Source organism: Protopterus annectens, chromosome 3.part0 (genome assembly GCF_019279795.1).
Source record: "Protopterus annectens isolate FY-2018-M chromosome 3.part0, PAN1.0, whole genome shotgun sequence".
NCBI lineage: Eukaryota > Metazoa > Chordata > Ceratodontiformes > Protopteridae > Protopterus > Protopterus annectens.
Window position 1 is genome coordinate 833,330,769 of NC_056731.1, and position 12,194 is coordinate 833,342,962.

The window sequence follows — 12,194 nt, forward strand, 5'->3', positions numbered from 1 at the left end:
TATGCGGAAAAATGGAAGAGATTCTGTGCTTGGAACCAGGCACAAGGCCTCAACCCACTGGTCCCTAGTATGCCTCAGATTTTACAATACCTGACTGAGATGTTGGACAAAGGCCTATCTTTTTCTTCTATTAAAATCCATGCCTCTGCCATTTCAGCTCATTACAATACGGATCCTCCTATTTTTTCACATCCTCTACTACGACAGTACCTCAGAGGGGCAAAGAATACAAGTCCCCCTAGGAGAGCACCAGTACCTACTTGGGACCTCAATTTTGTTTTAGAAAAACTAACAGCGCCTCCTTTTGAACCAGCCAGCACAGCTGATCTAAAATTCTTGTCATGAAAAACTGCTCTGCTCCTAGCAATAACTTCAGCAAGAAGAGTTTCAGAGTTACAGGTATTGATGGCTGTGGAACCTTTCCTCATTTTTCACCAGGACAGGGTTTCTCTAAGGACGAACCCAACATTCATGCCAAAAGTGGTCTCCAATGTGGCCTTAAACCAAACTATTCATTTGCCTACTTTCTTACCCAAATCCCCAGAATAAAGGGGAAAGAGTTCTGCACTCTTTGGATATTCACAGGCAGCTACGATTTTACTTGGACAAAACAAAAGCTTTCAGAAAAACTGAGCAACTGTTTGTAGCATATGCTGCAGGATCACAAGGAAAACCTATTACAAAGCAGACAATCTCCAAATGGATAGGACACTGCATCCGTTTCTGTTATGCACAACATGGCAAATCTGTGCCTAAGGACATTAGGCCTCATTCTACCAGAGCAGCAGCCAATTCAGCAGCTTTCCTCAGAGGGGTACCAACCAAAGACATATTAGAAGCTGCAACCTGGAGCTCAGTGCACACCTTTACCAAGCACTACCACCTACCTCTCTACTCCACATCCAGAGCAGGCTTTGCCACTGCAGTTCTGCAGGGCTTGTTAGCCTCACCAAATCCAATCTAGACCCAGCCACCCTGCCTAAGCTTTGGGATTCTACCCAAGTGTAATGACTGCAACAGTGAAACACGATGAAAATAGTACAGTTGTGTACCTACCATAAATGTAGATGTTAGAGTGTATTCACTGTTGTAGTCCAGGTTACCCACTCACCATACCCCTCTTTGCTGGGACTATTCTGTACTTCTCAACTCTATACAACCTATGTGGTGTATTTGCTTTTAGAAGAAGAATATGTTTTTATGATATATGCATGGTTGTTTGGCATACTTTTATCTTTACAGCCTTCATATCTGGGGGCACCTGACATCTGGGGCAAGAAAAACTGAAGAAAATGGCATCGGTTGCAACTTTTATACCCCTGGAGCACTGACGTCAGGGAAGAGGCGACAGCAACCGACTCTGGACCAAGACTTTGGAACTCGGGCCGACTACGGGTCGCCTGCCAGCAGGATAATCCAAGTGTAATGACTGCAACAGTGAATACACTCTAACATCTACATTTATGGTAGGTACACAACTGTACTTTCCAACTCAGCTAAAAATGACCATACATAAAGGTGGTACAGTTGAAGCTGCAGCTGTTCCATATGAGTTTTGTAAGTTAATGTGTTCTTGGTACATTGTATACCAATGTAATTTGGCAGGATAGTACAAAGATTCTTAGTATCATTGTAACCAGCATATTTTCATTTGGTAGGATTCCTTTTGTTCATAGGTTCATAGGTTAGTACTAAGCTAACTGCCCTTGCAAGCCATTTTAAGCCTAGCCAATTACCCCTTGTGAGGCTCAAACCCTGCACCTTGTGTTTGTAAGGCAAACACCTTAACCATTAGGCCACCCTAATCCTGTAATGAGGACATTTCCCCCAACAGTATGTTAAAAGAAATAAACCATGTACTTGTGAAAGGTGCCGCTGTTAAAGATTCTCTAAATTACATAATTTGATGTATATGTAGTTTGGCAATGCCCTCGTGGATTTATTTCACAAGAAAAAAAGCAGATGGGGTACTCTAGAATTCATACAAGCACTGATAATCAAAGCAATATTTAAAAGTGCAGAAGACCCTATGCAAGGTGTTGGGATGTGGTGAGAACATGTATCAGGACTGTTTCTTTACATTTTTGTTATAAGCGCTTCGCCCGTTACTGTTTACTCTTTCATTACTGCTGCTCTACCTAGAATGTCCTACTTTGTAGTTCATTAGTGCATTAAAATCTAAGCTACCATATAACTCATTGCTTTTTTTTTATGTTATTTGTAGTGATTAACTTTAACTACAAGTATTGTGCCTTCGCTGAAGGTTGGGCGTCGAGCTGGCACCTTGGCACCCGTAAAAAAACCTACTGCCAATCATTAGCGGACTGGAGATCCGCTGTGGCAACCCCTAACCGGGAAAAGCCGAAAGATAAACAACAAACGTAGATAAAGGATGCTGCTAATAATTACTAGGTAGTAATTGGAAGACATAAGATGGCAAACATAAAAACTGAAATTTTGCATTATTGTTAGCCCTGACAAGAAGATTAAAGCTGTGTTTCTCCTGTTTTTCCACAACACGTGCCACAGAAGTTCATTCTTCCTGATTTGAATGTGTTTATTTTTCTGTCTCTCAATAATCATTGGCATTCATTTCACTGTCATTGTCAGGTATGAGAACCACTGTGTTTTCTTTACATATTTTATTCAGGAATGAAAACTCACATGTTGCATTAAATGTAGGATAATCATAATATATATATATATATATATATATATATATATATATATATATATATTTTTTTTTTTTTTTGTTTGTTTTTTTGGTTAGGAAATACAAAGTATGCTTATCTTTGGTTCTGTACATTTGTGAATCAACAGAGGACTTCAAGACCTTACCTCCAATGTATTTATATATTTTTTTTTGCAATAGGGAGTGGTGATTATTATAGCAGTGGAAATGATCTAAGCAATTTTACTAAAATCCCACCAGAAGGGGTAAAGAAGGCAGCAGAGGAATCTGGTGAACTGCTAGTAAGTAAACAGTCTTTCAGCATTCAGTATAACAGTAATGCAATGATGTCCTTACATTCACTGCTGCAGTATTCTTAACAGATGGGATTCCCTGCTATGTAACCCGAACTTCCGGCTAGTCTACCAAAGACTACTTGTTGCTTTTAAAAGGTACGCCAAATGTTGCCCAAATGCTTACTGCATAGTGTACAGCATAAAGGTGACATTCAGGCCTACCATAATTTGCCGCCAGTCTGAACGTATCTTTTTACCGGCATCCTTAATTTTAGACCTCCCAGAAAGCGTGTTCTTCCTCCATGGGATCTTAATTTTGTTTTGGAGAAGTGGACTCCTTCTTTTGAGCCTCCATGCTACATTGTTCCTGGAAGACTTTTCTTTTGTTAGCTCTTACTTCTGCCAGACGAGTGTCTGAGTTGCAGGCCTTTATGGCTTGTCCTCCTTGTTTGGTCTTTCATGAGGACAGGGTGTCCTTGTGCACTAACTCTTCTTTTTATGCCAAAGGTGGTTAATGAGCTATCACTGAATCAGTCTATTAATCTGCCTACTTTTTCTCCTGTCCACAATCTGACGGTGGGAGGGTGCTGCATACTTTGGATGTGCATAGACAACTCAGGGTTTATTTGGAATAAGACTAAGGCTATTAAAAAGTCTGATCAGGTATTTGTTTCTTCTCATCCTAGATCTTTGGGAATTGCTGTATCCAAGCCAATATTTTTCTAGGATTTCTAAGGTTATTTTCATTTGTTAAACTTTTCATGGCAAGAGTCTTCCTTTTTCAGTTAGGGCTCATTCTACTAGAGCTGTGGCTTTTTCAGGTGCTTTTTTGAAGGGTTTAGATACTACTACTATTCTTTAGGCAGCTACTTGGAGTTTTCTGCATACCTTTACCAAGCACTACAAACTGGATGGTATCTCTAGAGCTAGGGCTGATTTTGCTAGTGCCATTCTTCGTGGCTTTTTAGGGGACTCTTCTGTGCCTTCCCCATCCCAAGTTTCTTCCTGAGCTTTGGCACTCTCCCATCTGTTAAGAATACTGCAGCAGTGAATGTAAGAACATAGTACAGTTGTGCAAAATCTTACCATAACGGTAGATGTCCTTGCCTTCATTGCTGCAGTATTTGCTCCCTCCCTCCATCTTGTTAGTCTTTTGCCTTCCTGGATGTACAGGTTACCTCTTGGGTTTCTTGGACTGTGTTTCTCCTGGGACATTCCGTGTTGATTATGGTAGAACTGAACATCACCTTTGTGCCCCACGCTATACAAGAAGAGTTTGGGTGACATTCGGTGTATCCTTTAAAAGCAACAAGTAGTCTTTGGTAGACTGGCTGGAGATTCTGGCTTCCACAACAGAGAATCCCATCTGTTAAGAGTATTGCAGCAGTGAAGGCAAGGACATCTACCATTATGGTAAGATTTTACACAGCTGTACTTTCTCCTGTGTTTATGCTGCCACCCACATTAAAATGTTAGATCCTCTGCAGATATCAGCACATTACTTCAGTCTGAAAATTCTGAAAGTTATGATAGCACCTGAACTGCTATTTTCTGTGGAGAAAATCCCTGTAATATTAAATCAAAAATATTTGTTTACTAGTCTTCTGTTTCTCCTTGGTTTGATTCAGCAAGTGTGCTTGTGGTAGACTGATTGATTCTGTAGGATGTTCATCGTGTTACACTGCTGCAGTCATTACACTTGGGTTATCCTGCCGTCAGGCGGTTCCCCAGTCGGCCTGAGTTCCAAAGTCTTGGTCCGGCGTCGGTTGCTGTCGTCTCCTGCCTGATGTCAGTGCGACAGGGGTATATGAGATGCAGCCAATGCCATTTTCTTCAGTCTTTCTTGCCGCGTGGTGCCCGAAGCAAAAGCAGTTCGCAAGTGCCGGTCGGTCGACTCCTGAGATTTTCATTCCGAATCCAAAAACCAACGTCTTCTACAAAGCTAAGTACCCCGTTGGGGAAACTTTTTCTTGCCTCAGACAGATGTCAGTAAAAGTTAATAACTGTATTTCTTGTGGGAAGCAAATACCTCATAAGGATTTCCATTCCTATTGTATCCCATGGCTAGGCCCAGACCACGACGTCACTGGTTGTCGGTTTTGTGCTAGGTTTGACAAGCGCACTATTAAGCGTCTGTTTGATTTTTGCCCGACATTATTTTGGCAGAAAATTGAATTACACCATGCCATCAGAACTTCCGATGACCAGAATACATAAAAAGCGCAAAGACAAGGTTAGGCATCCGAGGCCCAAAACTGACGACGAAGCCTCTTCTAGGCCGGTCACTGATTCTCCGGTTTTCAGCGAGGCACCTTCGTAGCCCCTAGCGATCACGTCTGCAGAACCACAGGCTGCCTGCGACTCCCACGTGGAGATAGCTGGGCCTTCGGACGCTCAAGTTTTTCAGCCTACAGAAACTAACCCTTCAGAGGGATCCACAGTAGCTGAGCAACCCGCAGCTTCAGAGGTTGTCTTCAGACCTACTCAGTTAAGCATTAAACCCTCTGCTAAGTCTAAGCCTCCTTTAAAAACAAAGAAACAAATACAGCATTCTCCAGGACAGGCCTCCATGCCTAAGATACAAATGCTCAAAATGGCCGAAGACCTAATCACTCTGAGCAGGGGGTCCCATCCCCCTCCTGATAAAAGGCCCAGACAGAATGCAGACTATGACTCATCTGACCAGGTGTCCATTCCTTCAGATTCATCCTCAGACCTAGGATATTCTTTACCCCCTTATGAGGATTCTGATGCTGAGGAATCAATTCCGTCAGCCTCTCCGCCTGAGGACTACTCCTTTGGGGAAACCTTACATGCCATGAGGGAGCATTTCCATTGGGAAGGCCAGGATTACTCAGAATCCAAGAAAAGGCTCAGAGACTTCCTTTTATTACTGCAACACAGACCCCTTGCTATTCTGCCAGTGTTAGATATTGTGGATGATGTGTATACTGAATACAGCTTAAATCCTGATTCCTTACCTCCAGCCCCAGTTAAACCTGACAGATACTACAGAGTCCCTGACTCACACAAATTTCTGTATAAAAGCCCTGTTGCTGACCCTGAAACTATTTCTCAGGGACCCAAAGGGATTAAAGCCTCATCAGCAAAAAACCCAGTTCCCTCTGACAGAGATTCCAGAGCATTAGACAAATGGGGAAAGAAAGTATATACGTCTGCAACTTTAGCAATGAGAGCCTTAAATTGCCAGTTTCACATGCTAAAATATCAGCAATTTTTGATGTCTCAGTTGAAAGAAAAAAATGCTTCCAGATTCAGATCCTCCTAATTTTAAAGAAATGCAGGATTTATTGCATGCAGCTGAACAAGTGGGAAAACATACTTTGCAATGTGGTTTTGATTCTTTAGAGGCCTCCTGTAGAGAAGCAGTTACAGGCTGTGTCATTAGAAGACATGCTTGGTTAAAAGAATATACGTTACCAGTTCATGTTAAAGCAAAATAATTGGATGCACCTTTGCAGCAGGATGTGTTGTTTGGAGTTAAGGCATAAGAGGTATTAAAGAAAATGGAGGATAAGGCAAAATCTATGCAAACGGTGAAGGATTTCTTACAGGTTCAGCCTCCTCGATTTAGCAGAAATTGGCCAACAAAGAATTGGTCCTTTCCAGTTGCAGACAGACCTCAAAGGGGCAGATACAGACGTCCAAGAGGTAGAGGTCAACCACAAGATCCTTACAGGCCTCGACAATGGGGTGCACCAGGCCAGAAAGAAGGGGAAGACAGGCCCCAACCATATAAAAAGCAGCCTCAATGACTTCCACTACAGCTGCCAAACAGCTCTGTTGGCAGCCCTCTTGGGAGGAAAACTGGCACTTTTCTATCACAACTGGCATTGGATCACCAAAGACAAATGGGTTCTCAACATTGTTTCTCAAGGTTACAGGTTCCACTTTCACAGTCTTTCAAGGTTAAAAGGAATGCCAGATCTGCCACTAAATCAACGGGCAGAGGCTCAAAAACAAATTACAGCACTCATGGACATGAGAGCTATTCAAAAGGTACCACCACAGGAGCAAGGACAAGGATTTTACTCGAGACTCTTTTCGGTTCCCAGAAAGGACAAAGCCTGGAGGCCTATTCTGGATCTTTCTTCTCTAAACACTTACCTGGATGTTCCAAAATTCAAAATGTTGACACTACAGCAGCTTCTTCCCATGCTGGGCAAGAAAGCTTGGCTCGTGACCTTGGACCTCAAGGAGGCATACCTGCATGTCTCTATCAGACAAAACTGCAGAAGATACCTCAGATTCATAGCTGGTTCAATGCACTATCAATTCTCTGCACTGCGCTTTGGCTTATCTACTGCGCCCAGGGTCTTCACAAAGTGCCTGGCACCAGTAATTGCATTTTGCAGACATAAAGGAATTCAAATTTATCCGTACCTGGACGACTGCCTGATTCAAGCAGAGAGCAAGGACATTCTTCTAAAGCGTCTGGCGTTTGTAAATAAAAAAGTTATTAAGTTGCCTGGGGTACACAGTAAACGAAAAGAAATCAAAACTAGTGCCCTCACAAGAGATCATATTCCTGGGTGCCAGCTTGACCACAACGGCCCAGATGGCTTATCGCACGCCAGACAAGCAAGGACAACCGACTCAATACTTTCAATTGATGGCAACAAAAAGACCCAACTCCCTGCAAGAAAAATTCTGCAGGCCTTGGGTTACATGGCATCTTGCATACTACTAATTCCATATGGCAGACTACATATGAGGAAACTACAGTGGTACCTAAAGAGTGTATGGTCTCAACACTGTCAAAGTTTGGAAACAGTTATACCACTAATTCCTTGCCTTCAACGGGAGTTTCGATGGTGGGCACAAGCTTGTCACCTCAACAAGGGACAGCCATTTACTCAACCCACAGCCAGGCAAACACTGACAACAGATGCATCGGATTACGCCTGGGGAGCACACATGGCAGGAAAATGTATTCAGGGCAAGTGGCCCGCAGAACAAAGGCATTTTCACATCAATCAAAAAGAGATGCTAGCTGTACAAAATGCCCTTATAGCTTTCAAGGACCTGCTGCATCCAAGACAACTATTACTAAAGACAGACAACACCACAGTTATGTGGTATGCATAAACAAGCAAGGGGGCACTCACTCCTACCCCCTCTGCAGACAAGCCATGACCTTGTGGAACACAGCTCTAAACTATCAAGTTCATCTGCGAGTACAATTCCTGCCAGGAGAGAAAAACACACTGGCAGACGACTTAAGCAGAAACATCATGGATCCCCACGAATGGGAATTGAATCCACAAATATTCAGAATGATAACACAGAAATGGTGGAGCCCGGACATAGATCTGTTTGCATCCCCACTGAACTGCCAGCTACAGAAATTCTGCACAAGGAGTTACCATCCACAAGCATGGAAAGTGGATGCTCTCTCATTCAGCTGGAAAAACCTATAAGTATACGCTTTCCCACCACTACCTCTCCTTCCAAAGGTACTCCTAAAAGCCAGGCAAGAAGATCCAAAGATGGTCCTGATTGCACCAGACTGGCCACGCCAGCACTGGTACCCAATCTTAAAGAACTTAGCACAAGAACCACCCTGGATTTTGCCTCAAATCCCACATCTGCTGACTCAGCACAACAATCAGATACTTCACAGCCAGCTAAAGACCTTAAACCTAGTTGCATGGAAAATTCCTTAGTCAAGCAAGCAATACCTCTCTCCAAAGCTGTTATGGATGTCATTCTGGAGGTCAGAAGGCCTAGTACCAGGAAAACCTATTTGGATAAATGGAAGAGATTCTGTGCCTGGAACCAGGCTCACAGCCTTGACCCTCTTGTTCCAAACATTCCTCCGATACTACACTATTTAACTGAGATGCTGGACAAAGGCCTCTCCTTTTCATCCATCAAGATCCACGCCTCTGCCATCTCTGCTCATTACAACACGGATCCACCAATTTTCTCTAATCCTTTGCTAAAACAGTACCTCAGAGGGGCTAAAAACATAAGACTGCCCCGTAGAGCACCTACTCCAAATTGGGACCTCAGCTTTGTTTTGGAAAAATTAACTTTACCTCCTTTTGAGCCAGCTAACACAGCAGAATTAAAATATATCTCTTGGAAAACTGCTCTGCCCCTGGCAATAACATCAGCACGAAGAGTTTCAGAATTACAGGCACTAATGGCAGTGGAACCTTTCCTCATTTTCCACCAGGACAGGGTTTCTTTAAGAACTAATCCTACGTTTATGCCAAAGGTGGTATCAAGTGTGGCTCTAAACCAAACTATTCACTTGCCAACTTTTTATCCAAAACCACAGAAGAAAGGGGAGAGACTACTGCATTCTTTGGACATTCACAGGCAGTTACGCTTCTACTTGGACAAAACCAAAGCTTTCAGGAAATCTGAGCAATTATTGGTAGCATATGCTGCAGGAGCACAGGGAAAAGCCATTTCAAAACAGACTTTCAAAATGGATAGGACATTGTATACGTTTCTGCTATACATACCATGGGAAACATGTACTTAGCAGCATTAGATCTCACTCCACCAGGGCAACAGCCACTTCAACTGCCTACCACAGAGGAGTACCTACCAAGGTTATTTTGGAAGCAGTAACATGGAGTTCTGTGCATACCTTCACCAAGCATTACCATCTGCCTTTATACTCTAAATCCAGAGCTGGCTTCACCACTGCTGTGCTGCAGGGCCTTATAGCCACCCCTAATGCCTTATAGAACCAGTCACCCTACCTCAGCTTTGAGATTCTACCCAAGTGTAATGACTGCAGCAGTGTAACTCAATGAACATAGTACAGTTTTGTACCTACCATAAATGTAGATGTTCGAGTGTATACACTGCCGCAGTCCAGGGTACCCTCCCTCCTTCCCCTCTTACTTGCTGCTATGTACCCATGTCTTCTACCCTTTACTACCTATGGGGAGTATTTGATGGTAACTGAAAGTTGTTGATTGCTTTTCTTATGTATGTTTTATTAGCAATTTGAATTGCCTACCTATTTGGGGGTACCTGACATCTGGGGCAAGAAAAACTGAAGAAAATGGCGTCGGCTGCATCTCATATACCCCTGTCGCACTGACGTCAGGGAGGAGGCAACAGCAACCGACGCCGGACCAAGACTTTGGAACTCATGCCGACTGGGGAACTGCCTGACGGCAGGATAACCCAAGTGTAATGACTGCAGCAGTGTATACACTCAAACATCTACATTTATGGTAGGTACAAAACTGTACTTTATCGCACCCAGTACTTATGTTTAGGGAATAAACATAAACTTGAGTTGAGATATTTTACAGAAATTTAACAAAGGAGCTAAAATGATGTAAAAGCCCTTTCATTTTTTTCACTGAAATGCATATGAAGTCTGCAGAAAAACAAATAGAGTTCTAAGCTTAGGCAAAGTGCTGCAGAGATTGAGAGAAAGTGAGTTAAAGAGGAGAGAAGACACTAACTTAAAAAAAAATGAGAACTCTGAATAGACAGTTAATTAATCTGCTTAAAAACACAAGTCCTTAACTAGCTTATCAGGAGAAGTTACCTCTACTTTCATGAATCCCAAAACAAGGATCTCAAAGCCAGTCAGGAAATTATACAAGAAATGATATTTCACACCCCCTGCTGCACTATGTGAAATCAAAACAACTCCAGCTTTGTCACCGTTTGATGTCACCTGCAGGAATAGTTTTGCAGGCACAGGAAATTTTCTTAGCAAGATCGAGCACATCACTGTGGAAAAAAATAAACCAGGGTAACTTCCAAAGAGGTTGTTTTTCTCTTTCATTTAAGAACCATGAGCACTCTTGTCTTTTCTCCAGTTGATTACAATCTCTTTGTCAGCGATTTTTTTAATAAATCACTTTAGCACAGCAGCAGCCTTCAACCTGCTGTGTGAGAAGTGTAGGTCTACTTTCTGCAGTGAAAGCTGGAAACCTTCTGTAATACTGAGGAAATTTGTGGATGGGTAAAAAGTCATTCCTTTATTTTCCTAAAGAAGAATGCGGTAAATTATGAAGTGTTTGTACGCTCTAGAGTGAACCCCAAAACACTGAGACTGAATTGCTATTGATTAAAAAAAAATGGACTTGCATATATGAAGTCCAAGATGGCAATTTCCCAGAATATCCTCTTTTCTCAGAGGTAGGACAGTCTCAAGTTTGGAGGGTGTAGGATGGGCTTTGCTCCCCTCATCAGAGGGTCTGCAAAAAATAAGTATAAAGGAGAAGACTGTTTGAGGTCTGCTCTTCTCCTGCAGTTTCTCTTTCTTTCCACATGTTGATACTCAGCATTTTGAATATCAGCATTTCAGTAGGGAGCTGAAGAATGATGCCTGGATACCCAAGACATGATAATTGTATTTGGCAATAGGCTAAGTAATTGGTGTGTCAGTCTATTGGGGTCCAGTATGTGTCAGTCTAAGGGGGTTCAATATGTGTCAGTCAAGGATGAGATGATAGTTGAGACTTCCTGTTTTTGCCAGGAATAGTTTGTACCTCTCACACCAGAGTTTCTGCATACAAGCTAAAGCTTTGATGCCCCGTAGTGCCTTTTTTTACGCAGAGTCCCCCTGCTGAACATTCCTACGTAACAGAACCCAGTACAGCATCATGGTGGCACTATTCAGTGCAATGATTCTGAATAGGAAGATGACAGAAATTGAGTCTATTTTGCAACTCTGACACATTCATATTGTGTAATGACTGAGACATGATTTCACTGCAATGATGACACTTCCTTTATACCAGGGTTTAGCACCTATCCTTTAGACCCTTGGGTAACTGTGGGGAATATCTGTATTTGTTAGAAAAAAACATTACTTTACATCATATTACTAATGACCCATGACCCTAATATGGAGATCATGATGATCCAAATGCTACAGACCCTCATGACTGTCCTCTCAGAGATCACGGAAATTTACTAAGTGTCATTGAGGCATTAAGTATCAAACCAAATATCTTCTTGCTGTAGGGCTTCAATTACTCAAGCAGTGGCTGGCACACTTGCTTCTCTAAACTAGCTACGCCTAGTATCTCCTAGACTTTAATATGAATGCACTGGTGCAAATTGTAAAACTACCCACCACAGGCTCTCTAACAACCATGACCTGGTCCTCCCAACCTAGCCCCCAACAGTACCATACTCCTGCATCTCCTTATTTTTGGATAAATGTGGCCACAAGGTGGTCAACATCCTTCCCGGGTCTAGATGTGCTTCTACCC

At 42.5% G+C, this 12,194-nt stretch overlaps 1 protein-coding gene across 1 annotated transcript in view; it reads left to right on the forward strand.

Annotated features, from left to right (window-relative positions):
- The window catches only part of ECI2 (enoyl-CoA delta isomerase 2), a 390,640-nt gene that overhangs the window by 114,747 nt on the left and 263,699 nt on the right, over window positions 1-12,194 (forward strand). Inside the window, exons 5-6 of the mRNA XM_044065169.1 lie at window positions 2,873-2,973; window positions 7,704-7,715. Of these exons, the coding sequence (XP_043921104.1) occupies window positions 2,873-2,973; window positions 7,704-7,715 (113 nt within the window). The remainder of the gene's footprint in view (window positions 1-2,872; window positions 2,974-7,703; window positions 7,716-12,194) is intronic.